The 23,300-nt window shown below is 40.7% G+C and overlaps 1 protein-coding gene across 2 annotated transcripts in view; it reads right to left on the minus strand.

Moving 5' to 3' along the window:
- Positions 1 to 5,355: 5,355 nt before the first annotated feature.
- The window catches only part of usp45 (ubiquitin specific peptidase 45), an 88,115-nt gene continuing 70,170 nt past the window's right edge, over positions 5,356 to 23,300 (minus strand). For both annotated transcript variants that reach the window (XM_055635876.1, XM_055635875.1), the window contains exons 14-17: positions 22,233 to 22,330; positions 20,065 to 20,151; positions 8,165 to 8,318; positions 5,356 to 6,266 (exon numbers count right to left, since the gene is read on the minus strand). In XM_055635876.1, the coding sequence (XP_055491851.1) occupies positions 6,139 to 6,266; positions 8,165 to 8,318; positions 20,065 to 20,151; positions 22,233 to 22,330 (467 nt within the window). In that variant the 3' untranslated portion in view covers positions 5,356 to 6,138. The remainder of the gene's footprint in view (positions 6,267 to 8,164; positions 8,319 to 20,064; positions 20,152 to 22,232; positions 22,331 to 23,300) is intronic.

The following is a 23,300-nucleotide window of genomic DNA, read 5'->3' on the forward strand; positions in this document are numbered from 1 at the left end:
AAGTTTCAGTGTAATTCAAAGAGACAGATGGAAATTCTGACTTTGGATGAGATGTTAAATTGCTGCAACATTTGGTCTTCCTGTGTCCACAGCATTCCACATCACAATTTGGGAAAGGGTGCAGTGTTTTATGGTAGATTTTACTTATACTTATCTTACAATATTTCTCTCATTTAACATCACAAAAGCTTTTTTTTCACCGAGTTCATCTCTCCTCATATTCTTTCAGGGATTACTTTAAAATTTCCAAGCTTGTAAACAGGAAAATTCAAGATCATTGCAACAAAATGCTATTTATAGAAAACTGAAAAGGCAAAATATAAAATATCCTGAAACATAAAAGTTACTTTGTTAAATTTTACATTGTAGCAGCTCATGTCAAGTCAAGTCAAGTTTATTCGTCACATACACATACGAGATGTGAAGTGAAAAGTGGCAATGCTCGCGGACTTTGTGCAAAAAGACAAACAAACAAATAACCAAACAAACTACAAACAGAATGGAACAGAATCACATATTCTTTTACATATTAAATATTGTGGGCAGAAGGAAAAAGGGGAATAAAACAGCAATTAAAAAAAAAAGCAGTAGAGTGGTACAGTAAAAGTTAGTCCCTGGTGAGATAGGAGTTTACAGTCCTAATGGCCTCTGGGAAGAAACTCCTTCTCAACCTCTCCATTCTCACAGCATGGCAACGGAGGTGTTTGCCCGACCGTAGCAGCTGGAACAGTCTGTTGCAGGGGTGGAAGCGGTCTCCCATGATTTTATTGGCTCTGGAGTTGCACCTCCTGATGTATAGTTCCTGCAGGGGGGCGAGTGAAGTTCCCATAGTGCGTTCGGCCGAACGCACTACTCTCTGCAGAGCCTTCTTGTCCTGGGCAGATCAATTCCCAAACCAGATGGTAATATTTCCGGACAAGATGCTTTCCACAGCCGCTACTACTTGCAATGTAGGCTGCCCCTTTTTAGCCAAGCCAGGATACATTCAGAGATGTTTTCAGAGCAGGTAGTTCAGAGCTACGTCTACTTGCTAAATATTCCATACCTATCAAATGAAGCATCTGAATGTTAGTAGGTCGGTACTAGTTTGGATCAGGGCTGGTTGGAATGATTCAAATAGTTAATTTGACTGTGCAGATTAAATAAATCGTGAACTTCTCGGTGAGATATCAGTATTTTTCTGTTTGCCATGCAACCAAACCAAAGTAATTAATACCTCTGGGTGGGAAACAAAAATTGTGCAAAATATTTCCCTATAATAATCTGTTTAAGATATATTTGCTTAAGGGACACAGGCAATGATGGCAACAATTATTGACACGAGTAGTTTGTTAGGGCAATTTAGAGGGCAATAAAGAGTTAACCACATTGCTCTGTTCCTGGAGGCCAGGCCAAGCAATGACAGCAAATTTCATTCCCTCAAGGACAATGAGTTAAAAAAAAAAAAATTCTGTGGTTTCATGGTCACTATTTTTAGACCATTCTTTTTTTTGAAATTCCAGATCTATTTAAATTTGAGCAGTGCAAAAATATGTACAATGGAATTCACAAGAACACTAAAATCTCAAATTAATTGAATTATAGTCAGAAGTCATGTTGAAGCAAAATATAAGCCTAGATTCTGTTCCACATTAGTAGGGCATCATTTGTGGTGGTGTTAGGTGACAGTGTGTTGTACATTAGCTTGCCTATTATTCTTTTCACCACCAAGGGAGTTATGAAAAACAGAAAGTTCCTCTGTGATAGTTGGAGGTCACGAGAACACCCATGTCTGTGAAGAGTATTTCATCACAAATTGAATATTTGTCTAAAGAGTATTTCATCACAAATGCTAGCGACCTAGTTTACTGTGAAATTAATTATTTTTAGACTTGGATTACCTGCAGCTGACACCTCAAAACACTGGAAAGAATCCACCCAATATTGCAGAAGTCTCCAAATTTAGGATAAGCCAACCAACTTTTGCATCTTTTCCCAGGCCATAATTCCTAGTACTGAAGGGTTCATCGGTTCCATAGACTGGCTGCACTCTTTGCGATCTTATCGAAACTTACAAAATTCTTAAGGGATTGGACAGGCTAGATGCAGGAAGATTGTTCCCGATGTTGGGGAAGTCCAGGACAATGGGGCACAGTTTAAGGATAAAGGGGAAATCCTTTAGGACCAAGATGAGAAAAACATTTTCCACACAGAGAGTGGTGAATCTCTGGAACTCCCTGCCACAGAAGGTAGTTGAGGCTATATTTAAGATGCAGTTAGATGTGGCCCTTGTGGCTAAAGGGATCAGGGGGTATGGAGAGAGGGCAGGTACAGGATACTGAGTTGGATGATCAGCCATGATCATATTGCATGGCGGAGCAGGCTTGAAGGGCCGAATGGCCTACTCCTGCACCTATTTTCTATGTACCAGATTACCACAGGTGAATCTTACTAAAGGAAACTTGCATATTTCCTCAATTTCCTTTGAAAAAGAAAAATCAAAATTAAAATGTCAGTTGGTGTCACACAACTCAAGGAACACTATACTTTGCAAATCCGGGCACAATTCTTGTCACCATCCCAAATACAATGAAACATTTTACAATACTTGCCAGCAATAACTTGCATTCATGCAATATGTTGTTGATGTTGGAAATCCCCTAAAAAGTGTCAAAAGCATTTTGTATTTTGGAGATGAAGAGTGGTAGGTTAACAGTTTTAGGTCTATGTTCAATAAAGTTAGATGAAGCCATAAGTATTATCTCTACCTTTCTCCCTGCATTATGTCAGGCATGCCAAATTTGTCTTGCATTTTAAATGACTATTTTATCTAATTTAACATGGCAAATGGAGTGAACTCTCGGAAAGATTACACCATGTTGGTTCGATTCTGCCCCATCCCCCACTCCCAACCCAGCACCGCAGCTCACAATCTTTGCATTCCTGAGCCAGATGCTGAAGACTCATTTCATCGGACTTTTGTACTCACAAGTCCGAATGTGTAATCAAAATCCTGATTGTGCAAAGTCAACCTTCTCCAAAGCTCTCCTGGGAGAATCCAAAACTGCAGATTGGCTTTTCCAACTATAAACATTGTCACTTACTTTCAATAGCTCTGACATTCAGGAATACTTAGAAACTTAGAATTAAGTAAAAGGGATGACAAATGGAATGGCACATTGAAAATAAATGGCTTTAATGACATAGATAGGAAAAGTGATGACGTCCCCCAGTGTGAATATCGGTAGTCAGACAAAATGTTGAAAAGCAGGACCTCCAGAGTAGTGATCTCCCCGGATAACTCCTTGTGTCACGTGCCTGTGAGCATATGAATAGAAAGATAGGACAGGTGAATGTGGTTGAGGAGTTGGTGCAGCAGTGGGCTGGATTTCATAATTTTTGGACTATGGGGGGTTCTCTTCTGGGACAGAAATGACCTATACAAGAGATATAGACTGCATCTGAACAGAATGGGACAAATATCCTGGCGGACAAATCGAGGGAGGGATTAAACTAGTTTGACAGAGGGACAGAATCCAATGCAATAGTGAGACAGGTGGGGGTCTGGTAGTTAGTACAGAACGCAAAGACAGCAAAGTTCAGTAGACAAGATCGGCAGGAGCAAGGTAGGGAGCAAGCAATGATAGTTGGATTAAATGGCATTGATTTTAATGTTACTGGCCTGACAGATAAGGTGGATATACTCAAAGGGTGAGTAGGTATGTGTAACTGGGACATTCCAGCCATTACAGAAAACCTGGCTAAGGAAGAGACAGGACTGGCAGAAACTTGCTTGTTCCAGGGTAGATGCCCTAGGAAAGATAGAGGACAGTGTAAAAGAGGGGGACGGGAGTTGCTCTATTGATTAAGAACATCGCTGCAGTACTCTGAGATTACATTACTGAAGGGTGGTCCAGTGAGGCTACATGGGTGAGCTGAGAAATAAAAAGATGATCACCTTTTTGGGATGTACTCTTGACCCTTAAGTAGTCAACATAAATTAATACCAACATTATCACTTCCTTCTGGAAGGCGACTCCGGACTGTCAAAGCTGCCACAGCCAGACATAAAAACAGCTTTTTTCCACGAGTGGTAGCTCTACTCAATAACCAAACATCTATAGCCTCCATTTGCTCTGGTATTTTATTAATTCACATGTTTAATCAACAATGTTTTATTATTAATGTTTAATGTTTTATGTGTCATTCCTGACTGTCACTGTATGTCATGTTGTCACTTGTAGGCAGAGCACCAAGGCAAATTCCTTGTATGTGAATACTTGGCCAATAAACTTATTCATTTTATTCATTATCACAGTCCCAATCTATTTTGGGATTAATTGGGTGGAATTTGATAAATGTATTCAAGAAAGTTTCTTCAGGCTATATATGGAGGGCTTTATGAGGGAGAAAGCAAAGCTTGACCTACTATTAGGGAATTGGGAAGGGGAAGTGACTGAAGTGTCAATGAATGAGCATTTTGGGACCAGAGACCACAGTTCTATTTGCTTTAAAATAATTATGGATGAGGACAAGGGTGATTGATCAACTAGGCAAGTGGGCGAGGATTGGCAAGTAATTTAAGTGTGATGAGCAGATTTGGCCAACAATTCTCATTGACATCAAAAGACATCAGCAAGACCGGGACGTTTTATATCAGTATTTTCAGAGTACATGTACATCGTTCCCTGAAAATGGCATCGCAAAAAGATCTGGGAGAGAAGGTGGCTTTTGGCACATTGGCCTTCATCAGTCAAGGAATTGAGTATAGAAATTGGGATATTATGTTACAATGGTACAAGAAGTTGCATTTGGAATATTGTGAGGCTGCATTTGGAATATTGTGTTCAGTTTTCATCATCCTGCTATAGGAAATATGCCATTAAGCTGGAAAGGGTGCAGAGAAGATTTACAAGGATGTTACCAGGACCCGAGGGCCTGAGCTATAGAGAAGAGGTTGGGAAGGTAAGGACTTTATTGCTTGCAATGCAGGAGCCTGAGCGATGACCTTATACAGGTGTATAAAATCATGAGGGGAATAGATAGGGTGAATGCACAAAGGTGGGGAAATCAAGTAGTAGAGGTACGGTTTAAGATGTGAGGAGAAAGATTTAATATGGACCCAAAGGTGAAGATAGTGGGTATATGGAACGAGCCACCAAAGGAAGTAGTTTAAGCAGGACCAAAAACAATATATAAAAGCTATTTGGACAGGTACATGAATAAGAATACTTTTCGAGGACCAAACACGATAAATGTGATAGAGGGTGTTTGTTCCATATAATTAGTACCAGTTTGATTTTGCTGCAGCTTTGATTATATTTCATTTTGTAAATGTTAAGGATAATGTTATTGAAGAATTCAAAAGAACACATGGTAGGCAATTATTTATTGAGATATCCTTGAGCAAGCAACATGTTTATCATATTGGGCATCAAAAAAGACTAACAACAAAAAATGCATACCTCAATTGATATTGTGAAACCGTGTCAAAATTCAGAAAGAGACTGAGTGCACAACTTCTGATATATTGTGAGTGGATTATCACACAAATAGCATTTCATGTATTAAAATCCAGAATTTGTGACATAATATTTTATAATTTGATGCAAAGGTAACGATGCATGAAGTGAGATAGGCTTCCAAAGAACTAAATTTTATTGTTTTAAAAAATATATATATATATATATCAGATATTAACATTCAATATTCTTGGATCTTATTTCTGCCCTTTATAATAAAGCATTCATAAAATATGAAGTTATAACTGTCTCTGATATCAGCGACTAATCTTTCTCTTTTTGCATGTAAATAGTCATCACCTTCATAAATACAACCAAAGTAGGATTCTTCCAAAGTTGAAAAATATACATTGAATGATAATGACCATAATGAAAATATGTGCATTTCTGTCAGTTTAAATAAACTCTGGGTAGGGAAGGGTAGTGGTGGGAAAATTTAAAGGCATAATTTTGTAAGTAAACCTCACTGCTTTCAACTATCTTTATACTCAAAGTGCATTTAATTCCCTCTAGTGGCAACAATTTTTTTTATCATGATGTCCTTCTAACTTTCCCTGTTAAATTAAAGATAGCATGAAAAGTTTGCAAAACCCAACACGAGTAGGTATAAATTAGAAAAAGTAGCCTGCTCATGTTTTTATGAAAGTTGTTCATAGAACAATAAGTAAGCCTGAGCATTAAGTACTCTTGCTTCAGGGACTGTCTGTACAAGAGTGTCGCTGACATAAACCCATTGGCCAGGTGGCGCTCCAACATCTCTGAATCCTGAAAAGCAAAGATCATAATTTTTACAAATTCCATTAAATATAATTGCAAAACCATCCATGACCGGATGCAAGAATAATCAGAATCAACGTGATACATAGTGGTCTTCAACAGTTAAGAATTAAAAAAAATAAAATCACATTATACAGCACAGAAAGTGGTCCTTTGGTCCGACTCATCCACGCTGAGCAAAGTGATTTTGGAACGAGTCCCATATCTCTCAGAACGTTTACGATCCATGGCCATTCCCTCTGCAACTCTTTGGTTCACTTATTCCTTCCCAACCAACCAATCTGCCCCCTCCTCTGGCACTTTCCCCTGCAACCACAAATGTAATGCCTATCACTGCATTTCTTCTCTCACATCCATCCAGGAACCCCACACCACCAGCCCTTCCAGATAAGACAGAGGCTTGCATACACTTCTTCCAACCTCATTTACTGCATTTACTACATGCTCTCGATGTGGCTTCCATTAATCGGCACGACTAAGCACAGACTAGGCGACTGTTTCACCAAACACGATTGGTGCCTGTCTATTTTTTTGCTTAAGACTCCAGCATCTACAGTTTTTAATAAAATATATCTCTACAAGATGATCTTAGCAGCCTTGAACCCTGGATCCATTTTTCTCATCCCTCAAGATGGAGGAGGAGATCCCTTCCAGAAAAGCCCTATCCATTGATGATTGTTTTCAGCTCTGTGTAAAAATTGCTGCCACCATTATATCTGCACTTGCTGGCCGCCACCACCACTATTATGCAACTTTGCGCACATTAAATATTTCAGTCAGGGTAAGCCTTAAATGTCTTCATACTTTCAGAAGACCCAATATCACTTTCCCCCACCTCTCTTTCGCAGATTATATTCAAGTTTTCTCATTAGGATCTTGTTTTTTCCTTAATCATCATAAAGCTCTGGGGCACATGATTGATTTTTTTATTCCATTCTTGACCTTTATTCCATTCTCTCTATTATAACATTTTTGCCCTCCGTAATTGTGTACAAGATACTACAAGCAATGGAGATCTATTTACAGTTAATTATGTTAGTAGGCTGTAATATGTTTCAATAGATGCTTATGCTAAAGTACTGGGTAAACAACTGTCTACTCCATACAGCTGTTTGTCTAGTGCCCAGTGATCTGTCTTGATTGAACTGTTATTAGGATTTTAATTACAGCTTATTGCCACTATTAATATAATCCCTCTGTACCCTCACATTAATGATTGTACATTATACCAAACTAAACTTTGTAAATAGTGGACACATACTCTAAAGAGTCAATTAGCTTGCAATGAAAATGCATAAATTTAACACTTGTAAATCAAGGGATACTTCTGCGTAGTTTTGATTTTGTAATTAACATAAAGGGCCTGTCCCACGAGCATGCGACCTGCATACGGCAAGCGCGACCTAAAGGGCCGGTCCCACCAGCATGCGCCTGCATGCGGCAAGCGCAACCTAATGTGGTCGCTTGAGCCGAACGGCATGCGGGAGCCGCGCGGAGGTCGAGTGAGTGACACGGTGTCGAGGTGGCTGCGGGCCGGCAGGCCATTGCCGCGCGGAATTTTTAACCACAGTCAGTTTTTCGGAGCCCCGCGCGATGTTGGGACCAGCTCCGCACAACTCCATACGGCTCCGGCGATCGAAGTGGGACCGGCCCCCGCGAGACCGTACGGCTCAAGCGACCACGTTAAGTCGCATTTGTCGCATGCTGGTGGGACCAGCCCTTTAGGTCGCGCTTGCCGCATGCAGGTCGCGTGCTCGTGGGACGGGCCCTTTAGCAATACAGGTAGCTCAAGTTTATAATTTGTGAGGGAAATGTTTTAAAAAACTGTTCAATAAACTATGACAAACTGAATATAATGCAACTTGGTTACTATTTTATTATTTTACCTGGAATATTCTTGTTTGCGGAAGTATGTTCAGGTATTTTTTTGTTCGGTGTTCTGACTTGCACATAAGCTGCATAGTGGCCTCCACGCATGGAACCACAGTGTTCGACTATTCCATAAAGTCCATAGACCACTCGGCTTTCATCTCCAACATTCTAAAATTATAAGCCCACAAAGGTCAGTCAGAATTTTGCAAGTGTGTGTTTTCATGGTATGATGATTAGATTTTCAATACACCAAAAATATAAATAATTTTATGTGTTCATGCTACAAAAACTAGTCACAACAGACACTCGATAGAATGCCTCTTCTCCCAGGTATACAAAAAGAACTGTCGTAAATCATCATTTCATGGAACTTACTTCCTTTTACGTCAATTTTAAATTTTCTTTTGACCCTAGTTCTGTCCAAACTTCATGCAATTTTCTTGCCGTTACTGTTCTCTATTTAACCCTGGGCACATAATTCACTCACACCTTCGTGCCTGTATAACCATTGTTTCCAACTTGAACAGTTATGGTTGTGAGTGTCACAATCCAGCCTTGCATCACTGAACACTTAATTCACATTAAAAAAAATTGTTTTAACACATTGTTATAAACAGGGCCCAAGATCCCATGTTTGTTCCTATTTTCAGTCTGAAAGTCATTCTCGATCTTTTTCCGAAAACTGTGATTTTAACTTCCTCAGATTCTGAGGAATAAAATCTTTCAAAGAGTTTTCCAAAATAGCTAGACAAACTAATAATATCCTTCATCTTACACTAAAAATAAATCTTTAAACACTTCTAATTTTCTATTATTTGTGTTGCCCCTTCAATGGCCCACTTTTCCATGACTTTCCTGTCCAAACTTCATTACCCCCAATACCTGAAAATCTTACCAAGTGAGTGATACAAATATAAAATCTGTTAATTTACATTCTTCCACAACATCTTCAGAAACCCTAAACATTTCCTCCAGGCAAGTCAATTATTTACTGTTATTTTCTCCAAGGTTATGCAATATATACACTGCTTAGAATGCAGCTATTGGTAAAGTAAAAATTGCTTACTTTACTGATTGCCACCATTTAGCATGCAGTACAAAGTTGAATTCAGTCACTTGCCACTGCAATTCTCCTTGTGCTCAGAACTCTTGTTCAAATATGGCATAATTCAGTGTTGCTCAATACAACCTCAAATTTTGGAATTAACTGCCTTTAAAATCACTTCAGCAACAAATCTGAACAACAGCTTTCATCTTCTCTTTCAGCCTACATTGGTAAAATGGAATAGTTATGTGATGCCCATTTTCCTTTCAGCAGATTCCTATTATTCCTCTTAACATGCCTCATAGTCATTTCTGCCAATTAATTAAATCACTTTTCAAATACCCTTTTTTCCCCACAAATATTTTCTTTTTAATTTCCATCATATTATTCCTTTTCGCAGTTTTTTTCGCAATCATGTTGTGTTTGAATGAAGGGCAATGGATGAAAGATTATTTGTTTCTCACAGATACTGTAGTTGACTTGTGCTACAAGTATTATCTATTTTTCTTACATATGCTGTTTGAAAAGAATGAGCCTTTATCTCAACTGTAGCAAGTCTCAGAAAACAACAAAAAGTTACTTCCTCGTAGAGGTTTCACACATAACCCTATTTAAGAATACAATAGCTTGCACTTTCTAAATAGGTGTGGAAGTAGAAAGAAACAGAATGTGAAGGAGTGTCCAAACTACAATTTCCAAGTCAACTAAATATTTAGGTATGTTCCAGAAGTCAGAAATGCAGGATTGGTGCTTGTCTATTTGAAGATGGATAGTAACAAGTGATTTTAGTGTTTATAATTGCTTAAAACTAAATGTACAAGAAATCAACTTTTGTTTTTCTTAGTCAAACAGATTAAATGGTTCTAGATGGATCCAGATCAAATGAAGCACATAAATTCCTCCAGGACAATCTCAGATAAGACAATGAAAGATGAGTTGTAGATTAAGGCATTGAACAAAAGAGCATTAACAAACAAATTATCATTCCTTTTAACTTCAGTAATTGAACAGTGTAGTACAGGAACAGGTCCTTCAGCCCTCAATGTCCATGCCGAATGGGACACCAGGTTACACTAATCTCCTCTGCCTGCAGGTGACCCATATCCATCCATTCCTTGCATTAACATGTGCCTATCTAAAAGCATTATAAATGCCACTATGCTACCACCAGCCCTAGCAACATGTTCCAGGGCCCCAGCACCACACAAAAACGTTGTCTTGCACATACCCTTTACATTTTCCCTCCTTTCACCTTAAACCAATGCCCTCTAGTCTTTCACATTTCTTTCATGTCTACTCTTTCTCTGCCTCTCATAATCGTATACTTCTATCAGGTCTCCCCTCTGCTACTTATCAAAAAACTCTCTTTATGGAATGCATATACAGGGTTACTCCACACTATCCAATCGTAGTGCTTTATTATTTAGAAGCTCGGCCTACTACACGGTTTATATTATCGTAACCCAGCTTGTGCTGCTAGTCTAATCGTTGCTACACAGCTATAACAACATGCTGAAGTCTACTGTAAGTGATCTTTAATAAAACTATGTTGTGAGAATGACTGGGTCATTTACATGGTGTCAAGAAGTGGTTGCCAACCCACTCCGTGTTTAAGTGTATCGATTTTTATTTTGTTCACTTAGTTTTGCTTTGTACATTCACTATTGCTGACATGGCTAGCTCGCTTCGCCGTCCAGACCCTCTGATCTTTGACTCGGACATAGCTGAATGCTGGCGCATCTTTGAGCGCGACTACAACCATTACATTACACTGGACTGAAAGCACATGGACTGGAGATCAACAGATGCCACTGGTTTCCTCTCAAATCTTGTTGGATTTCAAGCACAAATTAATTATAACCTTTGTCAAAGAAAATCATAATTGAATATATTTTTTTAGGTTCCTCTCTCTGTTGACATTAATCTTACAGACAGCAGAAACCGAGGTCGGCAAGCGATGCAGGTGAAACAGGGCTGAACTAGTGATTTGTATAGCTTGTGACATCCAGTAATATTTAGTGGACAGTATTAACAGAGAGCCTGCCATATCAATCAAATGGCACAGGTTTTTGTGAGATTAGATGCTTACAAATTGTAGCAGAATGTTAGTCTCAGCTGTTAAATTACAATGTGAAGGAAGGAACTGCAGATGCTTGTTTAAACCGAAGAGAGACACAAAATGTTAGAGTAACTCAGCGGGACAGGCAGCATCTCTGGAGAGAAGGAATGGGTGACATTTCGGGTCGAGACCCTTCTTAATTACAATGGTGGGTCACTCTGTCATTGCCGATAAAATGGCTTAATACGTAAAAATATTCCAGTTTACGCCGCAATGTTTATGCAGAACTCATAAACTTGATTCAAATTTAGCTTTAGTTGCTCCATCCCCCAAATCAATCAATCAAATCAATCAAATCGTCATTAATCTCTCTTTATCAGTTTTTTAATCCATCCAAACAAAAATCAGCCTTTACTAAGTAAGTAAAGCATGCTGGCTTTGTTTTATTATCATTCTACCATCTGGGTGGGAAAATCTTTAAGGAAAAAAGTACCACTTCCAAATTAAGAAGGGGAAACTCAACTATTTTGGGCAAATAGTTTTATCTCGGTATTGGGGAATTGTTTCGTTTTTGGTTTACAGAGAAAAGAATTGGTTTACAGACACTTTACCTCACCTTGAGCACTGCCTGTAGTCGTTAGTTATTCTCCTGTAATAACTAGCGACTACACTCAGAAGGGTTCACAGTGTTTTGGATGGTTAATTGTGTATTAACCACTATTTTTATCTTCACCGTCATCATTTTGGTTGATTTCTGTATTTACAGATATGTAGCCAGTAGGCTTGAAGGAAATAAATAAACTTTTTCAGGACTAAGACAATTTTGTTTTGAATGCTAAAAAGTAACATATCAGATGAAGTAACATATCAGGACTAAAAAGTAACATATCAGGACTAAGACAATTTTGTTTTGAATGCTAAAAAGTAACATATCAGATGAGATCAAACACTGACTTGATTTCTGTCAGGCAGTCTTACCTCACATCTGTAAATTAGCTATTTGCTCTATCTTTGAACTTAAAGCGTGATGAGATCTGGAGTTAAGTATCCCTAGTAAAACCCAAATTGTGCCACAGTGGGTAGATTAACAGTGAGTAAGTGCCACTTAATAGCACTGTGGACGATAATCTCCATCACTTTGCTAAACATCCAGAGCAAATGGATTGAACAGTCATTAGCCAGATTGGATTAGTCCTGCTTTGAGCAAACAAGTTCAAAATCAATTTTCCACATTGCCAGTAGATGTCAGTATTGTAACTAACTGGGGATATAAGGAACAGCAGAAGCTCGTTTACAAATAAAGACACAAAGTGCTGTTGTAAATGAGTGGGTCCGGCAGCATGACTGGAGAACATGAGAGGTAATGTTTTGGGTCAGGCCCCATCCTCAGAGTCTGAGGAGTGGATGACCCGTTTCCTAATTTCTTCTTTGACCTGTGTCCTCTTTCTGACCACATTTTTGGATACCAATAAGTTTGAATCTCCTTAGCTATAGATACTTTAACCCATCAATCTGGTACTACAATGTTGCATTCTCACTTGGGCAAACTCTTCGATGTTCTTACAATAGAGGAAGCCATCCATGATGAGTCTCAGTGCAATCCAACATGTCACTTGTTTCATAATCTATTTTCTCAGACATGCCCATTAAACCACACCTCCCTCCTCCCTCACCCCCACCCATAGTTCTCTCAACTCTCACTCACAGGTACAGTAGCCAAATAATTGAAGAGCATTTAGGACATGGGAGGAAAGTGAAACAGGAGGAAAATTATCTGCCACAGGGAAAATTCCATCAAACGACCTTAGACCTCAGGATTGAACCAAGGTGATGGGAGCTTTAAGGTAGTTGAAGAGACTGCAGAACATTGTGCCATCCAATTAATTCGAACTTTCAAAAGAGAAGAGAAACAAAAACAATTTGAGACCCTAAGATCAGTAATGGGAACTAACTGAATAGTTATTTCAAAAGCCTGGCTGTATCAGATGGGGCTTACCTATTATATACAACATTATGCAGGCATAATGCTCTCTTTAATATTTCTTCATTGTGGATTTGATCCATTGGCTGAGAGAGACTTTTACCGGGAGGTTTTTTTGGGCCACATTTGACCATATAACCATATAACAATTGCAGCACGGAAACAGGCCATCTCGGCCTTTCTAGTCCGTGCCGAACACTTACTCTCACCTAGTCCCATCTACCTGCACTCAGACCATAACCCTCCATTCCTTTCCCGTCTATATACCTATCCAATTTATCTTTAAATGATAAAATCGAACCTGCCTCCACCACTTCCACTGGAAGCTCATTCCACACAGCTACCACTCTCCGAGTAAAGAAGTTCCCCCTCATGTTACCCCTAATCATGTCCTCTTGTTTAATCTTCCCTACTCTCAATGGAAAAAGCTTATCCACGTCAACTCTGTCTATCCCTCTCATAAATTTAAAGACCTCTATCAAGTCCCCCCTTAACCATCTGCGCTCCAAAGAATAAAGACCTATCTTGCTCAACCTTTCTCTGTAACTTAGGTGTTGAAACCCAGGCAACATTCTAGTAAATCTCCTCTGTACTCTCTCTATTTTGTTGACATCCTATAATTTGGTGACCAAAATTGTACACCATATTCCAGAATTGGCCTCACCAATGCCTTGTACAATTTTAACATTACATCCCAACTTCTATACTCAATGCTGATTTATAAAGGCCAGCACACCAAAAGCTTTCTTTACCACCCTATCTACATGAGATTCCACCTTCAGGGAACTATGCTCAGTTATTCCTAGATCCCTCTGTTCAACTGCATTCCTCAATTCGTTACCATTTACCATGTACGCCCTATTTTGATTTGTCCTGCCAAGATGATGCCAGAATCAACATTAAGCCAACTCTATATTGGATTGGATTGGATTGGATTCCTTTATTGTCATTCAGACCTTTCGGTCTGAACGAAATTTCATTTCCTGCAGTAATACATATAATAATAAATAACAAAACATACAATAAACACAAATTAACATCCACCACAGTGAGTTCACCAGACACCTCCTCACTGTGATGGAGGCAAAAGTCTTAAAGTCTCTGTCTCTTCCCTCCTATATTGACTGCATACCCCTATTCTGCAACTTTGGTGGATCTGTCCTGCTGGTGTTACAGAGCAAGGAGGATAGCTAAACAATCAGGCCATGGGATACTTCTCTCAATTTCCCCACGTCCTCAGAAATCAGCACAAAGAACTATACAATCGGGGTAGATGTCATACATTTCAGAAGTCCTTTGATAAAATACATTTAACGCCAGTCAAAGCTGGTGTTTTCCTAAGTCAATAGACAATAGGTGCAGGCCATTCGGCCCTTCGAGCCAGCACCGCCATTCACTGTGATCATGGCTGATCATCCACATTCAGTACCGCGTTCCTGCCTTCTCATCATATCCCCCGACTCCACAATCTTTAAGAGATCTATCCAACTCTCTCTTGAAAGCATCCAGAGAATTGGCCTCCACTGCCTTCCAAGGCAGTGAATTCCACAGATTCACAACTCTTTGGGTGAAAATGTTTTTCCTCATCTCCATTCTAAATGGCCTACCCCTTATTCTAAAGCTGTGGCCCCCGGTTCTGGACCCCCTACAACGGGAACATGTTTCCTGCCTCTATTGTGTCCAATCCCTTAATAATCTTATATGTTTCAATAAATTCCCTCTCATCCTTCTAAATTCTAGAGTGTACAAGCTCAGCCGCTCCATTCTATCAACATATGACAGTCCCACAATCCCGGGAATTAATCTCGTGAACCTACGCTGCACTACCTCAAAAGCAAGAATGACCTTCCTCAAATTTGGTGACGAAAACTGCACACAATACTCTAGGTGTGGTCTCACTAGGGCCCTGTACAACTGCAGAAGGACCTGTTTGCTCCTACACTCAACTCCTCTTGTTATGAAGGCCAACATGCCATAGCTTTCTTCACTGCCTGCTGTACCTGCATGCTTACCAGCAAGCAGGCACACAAGCAGAACGATGTCACCTCTCACCTGCCCTGTAATTCTATATGATCATGCTTAATCCTTCCAAGCCCTCTTCAATCCCTCGATCTTTCAAAAATGTATCTGCCTAGAGTCATAGAGATACAGTGTGGAAACAGGCCCTTCGGACCAACTCGCCCATACCGGCAAATAATGTCCCAGTTAAGTTCAAGTTCAAGTGAGTTTATTGTCATGTGTCCCTGTATAGGACAATGAAATTCTTGCTTTGCTTAAGCACACAGAAAATAGTAGGCATTTACTACAAAACAGATAAATGTGTCCATATACCATGATATAAATATATCCACACATGAATAAATAAACTGATAAAGTGCAAATAGCAGAAAGTGGTTATTAATCAGTTTTGTCCGAGCCAGGTTTAATAACCTGATGGCTGTGGGGAAGTAGCTATTCCTGAACCTGGTTGTTGCAGTCTTCAGGCTCCTGTACCTTCTACCTGAGGGTAGCAGGGAGATGAGTGTGTGGCCAGGATGGTGTGGGTCTTTGATGATACTGCCAGCCTTTTTGAGGCAGCGACTGCGATAAATACCCTCGATGGAAGGAAGGTCAGAGCCGATGATGGACTGGGCAGTGTTTACTACTTTTTGTAGTCTTTTCCTCTCCAGGGCGCTCAAATTGCCGAACCAAGCCACGATGCAACCGGTCAGCATGCTCTCTACTGTGCACCTGTAGAAGTTAGACAGAGTCTTCCTTGACAAACCGACTCTCCGTAATCTTCTCAGGAAGTAGAGGCACTGATGAGCTTTTTTGATAATTGTGTTAGTGTTCTCGGACCAGGAAAGATTTTCAGAGATGTGCACGCCCAGGAATTTGAAGTTCTTGACCCTTTCAACCATCGACCCGTTGATATAAATGGGGCTGTGGGTCCCCTTCCTACTCCTTCCAAAGTCCACAATCAGTTCCTTGGTTTTGCTGGTGTTGAGGACCAGGTTACTGCGCTGGCACCAAATGGACAGTTGCTCGATCTCTCTTCTATATTCTGACTCATCCCCATCAGTGATACGCCCCACAATAGTGGTGTCGTCAGCGAACTTGATGATGGAGTTCGCACTGTGGTTGGCTATGCAGTCATGAGTATAGAGTGAGTACAGCAGGGGGCTGAGCACGCAGCCTTGAGGTGCTCCCGTGCTGATTGTTATCGAGGCTGACACATTTCCACCAATACGAACAGACTGTGGTCTGTAGATGAGGAAGTCGAGGATCCAGTTGCAGAGGGATGCGCAGAGACCCAGTACTGCGAGTTTGGTAACCAGTTTGGAGGGGATGATTGTGTTGAATGCCGAGTTGTAATCGATGAATAACAGCCTGACATATGAGTTTTTGTTGTCCAAGTGGTCCAGTGCGGAGTGGAGGGCCAGCGAGATCGCATCCACTGTTGATCTGTTGTGGCGGTAAGCGAACTGCAGTGGGTCCAGGTTTTTGTCGAGGTAGGAGTTGATTTGCTCCATGATCAGCCTCTCAAAGCACTTCATCACCACCGGCGTTAGTGCCACTGGTCGATAGTCATTGAGGCACGTCACCTTACTCTTCTTGGGCACTGGTATAATTGATGCCCTTTTAAAGCAGGTGGGGACCTCAGACCTCAGAAGTGAGAGGTTGAAAATGTCCGTAAAAACTCCCGCCAGTTGGTCCGCACAGGTTTTTAGAACATGACCGGGTATACCATCAGGACCAGGTACTTTTCGGGGGTTCACCCCTCTGAAGGATTTCCTGACGTCGGCCTCTGTGACTGAGACTGAAATACCATCACAGCGAATGGGGGATCGGAAAGGCACATCAGTATTCTCCCTGTCAAAGCGTGCGTAAAACACATTGAGCTCGTCAGGGAGTGATGTTTCACCGACATTCGAGCTGCCTCCTGGTTTCGCGTTTGTAGGAGGTGATTGAATTCAGGCCCCACCACAGCTGCCAAACATCTGTCTCATCCTCCAGTTTGGAGCAAAGTCCCTTTTGGCCTTTTTGATGGCCTTACCAAGGTCGTATCTGGACTTCTTGTCGGTCACTGTATCATCAGACATGAATGCCCTGTGTCTGGACTTTAGAAGAGTGCGGATCTCAAAGTTCATCCAAGGTTTCTGATTGGGAAACACTCGGAAGGTTTTTGTAGGGATGCAGTCCTCCACACATTTCTTTATGAAATCTGTAACGACTGTGGCGTATTCGTTCATCCGTTGCCGAGTCCTTGAACATTGCCCAGTCTACAGACTCCAAACAGTCCTGGAGTTGTTCTTCTGCCCCCCCCCCCCCTCCCCTCGACCAGCTCTGTGCTGCCCTCACTTCTGGGGGTCCCACTTGCCTGCGCTTGGTCCATATCCCTCCAAACCTGTCCTATCCATGTACCTGTCTAACTGTTTCTTAAACTATGGGATAGTTCCAGCCTCGTATGAAAAAGTTACCCCTCGGATTGCTATTAAATATTTTCCCCTTCACCTTGAACCTATGTCCTCTGGTCCTTGATTCCCCTACTCTGGGCAAAAGACTGTGCATCTACCCGATCTATTCCCCTCATGATCTTGTATACCTCTTTAAGATCTCCCCTCATCCTCCTGCGTTCCATGGAATAGAGACCCATCCTACAGCCTCTCTCTACAGCTCACACCCTCCAGTCCTGGTGACATCCTCGTAAATCTTTTTTGAACCATTTCAAGCTTGACAATATATTTCCTATAACATGGTGCCCAGAACTGAACACAATATGGATCTCTAAAAATTAGCCCCCACTGTACTTGGGGATAGAGAATTTCAGAAATTCATGACCCTCTGCATAAAGGAAATTTCTATGACCTTGATTTTAAATGATCTTGAACTATATTCCTTCATTTGCGACTCTTCTACGAGCAAAAACATCTCAACACATACCCTGCTTGTTTTTTCTAGCATTTTCCACTTTCTATTTTTTTCTTATCTTACTTGCATTGTTAGCCAGCAACTTACCATTAATAACTTATCACACAGATCTAAAAGTTTAATGTGCTGAAAACTGGAGACACAGGAAACTGCAGATGTTGGAATTTTGTGCAAAAGATAAAGTGCAGCAGGAATTTGGTGGGTCAGCAATATCTGTGGAAGAAATGGAAAGACAACATTTTGGGTTGGGACACTTCTCAGACTAAAGAAGAGTCCCGACCCGAAACATCGTCTGTCCATTTCCTGCATAGATGTTGTCTGGCCTGCATTCCTCCAGCATTGTATGTTTTGCTCATGTTCTGATAACATTAAGCGGAGCCAATTTGACTCATTCCCATCACAGATGCTCTCTTTGGTCTACACATCACACCAGGGACGTGCGGTCAGGGGAGGCAGAACCTCACCTGTCATACTCCCAATGAAAATAGTTGTTAAGAAAAGTAAAAAAAAATAATAATAAAATAAAATAAATGTAATGATTTTTCCACTGATCTGTGTTATAAATGTCATTTTTATATGAATCTAATCATTTTTTATAGTCAGAATCACCAAATTTGCTCGCTCCGCTGCAAATACAGGGAGAGATGAGAGGTGAGGCAGCGACGAGCTGAGCTGAGTCTCCCCTCTGATTGCGCAACCCCTCAGAAACTGGATGGAGCGGGGGCAATAAGCGTGTGCCTGTTACTATCTCTCTGTATGTCACCAATGTAATATGTGTAAACCCCTTCATTACATGTCCCCGTCATCCATAGTCCAGGTAACTTATTTCTCGTATAAAGATATTAAATTTATGCTCGCCATAAAACTGCAATGAAAAAGCTCCACGGGAGGCACACCTGCCTCACTGAGCCCAGTGGAGGGAAAGCGAGCGTCAATTATGTACTCAGCCCATGTAATTGACGCTGCCTCGCTCTCCCTCCACGTTAGCTAGCTTCAGCAGCAGCGGTGCAGCACTAGATTCCACCGCTGGAGGCGCTGACTTTCCAACCGCAGGCGGCACTGACTGGTAGGTTGATTTGTCGATCTTGTAGCGGCCGATTCAGAGGCTATGGGCCGTGGAAAGCTCCCAATTGGGCCACGCGCCTAAGGGGGCCCCTCGCTGGAGTAACGTACTCGCGGCTCGGGTAGATCTACCCCGGGTGGAGGGGGGAGAGAGGGGTGCAGAGAGAGTAGAGGGGTGTAGGGGGAAGCAAGAGGTAAACGGGCATCTGGGTGTTTTGGGGAATGGAGATTCTTTTGAGGGGGGGTGGGTCTTGTCATGTCCCCCCACGAGGATCTCCAGTCGCGTGCTTCACGCACACAGCCCCCTACCCTCTCTCTCTCCGAGATGAGGAGAACTTTTTTCACACAGGGAGGGCCGGGCCACTGATTCTAGGAACTCTCTGCCCAGCCATTTACCTGACCGCACATCACTGCTACATCTACTGTCTGAAAATTAACTTGCATCTTTCTCTTTCCCAGTTCTAATGAAAGTTTGCAAATCTGAACCACAAACTGGTTCTCTTTCCACAGGTAGTGCCCGACCTGCTGAGTTTTCCCCACATTTTTTTTTGCTTTAGTTTCAGATATCTAGCATCTGCAATTTTTTGGGGATATTCTTTTGATTGAAATCTACCTTGTCATGTCCCCAGAGGATCTTATGCGTTTCAATATGACTACCCCTCATTCTTCTAAACTCCATTGATATACACCCAGAAGTTGTGTCTCTTTTGATGAATCAATCCAAATAGCTAGATTTGTACTGAACCTCTTTCGATGGCATGAAAACATACTGATCAATTGAACAGATGTGTTATAAGGATTATATTAAGGTAAATTGGAAATAAAGCTTGTCAAAAAAAGTGTGCACAGAACATACCTTGCAGTTGGTTGAACAGAACGGTGCCAAATCCAGTACTAAAGGGAAATCCACGTGTTTATTAACTTTCCGCAAACTCAAACCTGCCTGACATGGAACATAAATTTTTTTAAAGTAACTGAACCGTCAATTTATGATAACTATAAGTTGAAACTTTTTTAGAAACGTCATTCCAATTTAAAACAAATCCTTAAAGATCATAGTCCTAAGTTCACAATGGGATCCATGGGGATACAATACAAAAGTAAGACATAATCAAAAAATAGATTAGTATGTACACATTTAAACAGCTTACATTATGAAGGCTCTCCACAGCATGAAGAATATGCAGAAGACGTTCATGGACATAATTTAAAGACAGGGAGGTTTTAGGAAGGGGGCAAGACGAGATAAATCTGTGTTTCTCACCACAGAGTTAAGTGATCGAACAGATGTGTTATTAAGTTTTCATAACGGTAAATTGGAAATAATGCTAATCAATAATTTGAGATCAAATTGATGAAATTTTACGCTCATACCAGAAATTTAGTTTTTTTCTGCAAAAGTTTGTATTTATAAAACTCCTTGAACACATGCACTGTGCTTGTTATGAAGGAAGATGAGCACAAAATTAACTTGGGAAAATGAGATAGATTTTAAAGAGTAATAAAGTTGGAAAATGTGCTATAGGGACAGAAAGGTTTCAGAAGAGTTTTAAGTTTAGAGATTCAGGGTGGAAACTGGCCCTTCGGCCCACCAAGTCAGCACCAATCAGTGACCTCCGTACACTAGCACTAGGGACAATTTATAATTTTTACCGAAGCCAATTAACCTACAAACCTGTAAGGCTTTGGAATATGGGAGGAAACAGGAGCATCCGGAGAAAGCCTACGCAGCCATGGAGAACATGTACAAAATCCGTATAGACAACACCTGTAGTCAAGGTCGAACTGGGATCTCTAACGCTGTAAGGCAGCAACTCTACTGCTGTGCCACCATGCAGCCCTTGATAGTTCTAGAGTTTTAGATCACCTGAGCACAGCAGCTTAGAAATATTCAGTTTACTCAAAGGGCAGACCCCGAGGAACATTGATAACTTGGGAGGTTTGTATGCTTGGAGAAGATTAAAAGGGGTAAAACATTAGACTTGCAACAAGTTTCCACGTAGAAACTAATTTCAAATGACCTCAGATTTACTCAGAAATAGAGATATTGTCCAGCTATATCTTGGAATTATTAGGTATATATTTAAGCAGAAGGACATTAGATTATGGAATAGGATAGAGGGAACAGAAATAGAAGCAAAATCATGCAAGTGCACCAAAGGATTTGGGAAATAATTATTTCTGACAAATGAAAATGAGAAAAGGGGAATATGATTACCTAATGTGATTCCGCATGGGTTGCTTGCGTCCGGATGGCATGAACTTTGAATTCTCCCAGTTTTGCTAGCCCTTGCTGTCTCCTCCCCTTCCTTAACCCTCGAGCTGTCTCCTCCCATCCCCCCACCCTCGGGCTCCTCCTCCTCCTCCCTTTTTCCTTCCTTCTCCCCCCCCGCCCCCCATCAGTCTGAAGAAGGGTTTCGGCCCGAAACGTCGCCTATTTCCTTTGCTCCATAGATGCTGCTGCACCCGCTGAGTTTCTCCAGCATTTTTGTGTACCATCAATATGATTACCTATTTTTGTTATGAGGCACGTAGAAACAATAGAACCAATTACTTTCTTCCAAACTGTAAAATGTGCTGATTCGATTTCTTGTTTTGTTTTTATTGGTGCAAGGATAGGCACATGGAAGTGCAGGGAATAGAGGGATAAGGATCGTGTACAGTCAGATGAGATCAATTTAACTTGGCACCATGTTCAGAACAAACAATTTTGCCAAATGGCCTGTTCCTGTGCTGTACTGTTCTATGTTCTATGTATGGAATTTAATTTTAAACCAATAATCTGTAATTATACACCATATTTTGTTACTTTGAATAAAAATGTCAGAAATGTCTTGAAATAATTTAAAAAATAATTTAAATACTTAAATCTAGAGTCCAATTACTGAACAAATATTTGGTTTTGCTTAAATAAATTTATACATGCAAATGTCTGAGAAATTTTAATTAAAGGGCGATTTATCTTATGAAGTGCAGACTCAAAATTATTAAACATGAAAATAATAAAAATAAACCTGATATTACCTGGTGAAACCTTTTAAGGTGAAGATTTAATATAGGTGGGACAGCCGAGATCAGCATTTGCTTCCGAGCATTTGTATATACATGTTCTGATTTCTTTTCTATTGAAAGGAAAGATATTTAACGTAAAAATGAGCATTAATGTGAAATATAAAAATCTTTACTCAAGGTAACAACAAGAGTAGCATTTACTCCAAAGTTTCCAAATATTTATAAAGATTATTTGGGACACATCATCCTAACCTGTAACATATACCGCAAGTTCTTAAACAACCCCAGGCCAAAATCCATTGTAGAAAACCACCCACTGTCAGGTTATAAAGGAATTAGGAATAATCAATACCAAATATCAGTAATATCCTAAATCAAGAAAATAAGTAGCAGGTCAGCATTATTTTATATGAATATGATTAAATAATTCAAGGGAAGTAGAAACATAGAAAATAGGTGCAGATGTAGGCGATTCGGTCCTTCGAGCCAGCACCACCATTCAATACGATTATGGCTGATCATCCAGAATCAGTACCCCGTTCCTGCTTTCTCCCCATATCCCTTGATTCCGTTAGCCCTAAGAGCTATATCCAGTGAATTGGCAGAGAATTCCACAGATTCACAATTCTCTGGGTGAAAAGGTTTTTCCATAATCTCGGTCCTCAATCGCCTACCCCTTATTTTAAACTGTGACCCCTGGTTCTGGACTCCCCCAACATTGGGAGCAATTTTCCCACTTCTGACCTGTCCAATCCCTTAAGAATTTTATGTTTCGATAAGATGCCCTCTCATCCTTCTAAATTCCAGTGAGTATAAGCCCAGTTGATCCATTCTTTCATCATATGTCAGACCCACCACCCCGGGAATTAACCTGGTCAACCTACATTGCACTCCCTCAGTACCAAGAATATCCTTCCTCAAACAAGGAGACCAAAACTGCACACAGTGATGATGCGGTATCACCAGGGCCCTGTACAACTGCAATAGGACCTCCTTGCTCCTGTACTCAAATCCTCTCGCTATGAATGCCAACATGCCATTTGCTTCACTGCCTGCTGTACCTGCATGCTTACTTTCAGT

The sequence above is a fragment of the Leucoraja erinacea genome, chromosome 5 (assembly GCF_028641065.1).
Source record: "Leucoraja erinacea ecotype New England chromosome 5, Leri_hhj_1, whole genome shotgun sequence".
NCBI lineage: Eukaryota > Metazoa > Chordata > Chondrichthyes > Rajiformes > Rajidae > Leucoraja > Leucoraja erinaceus.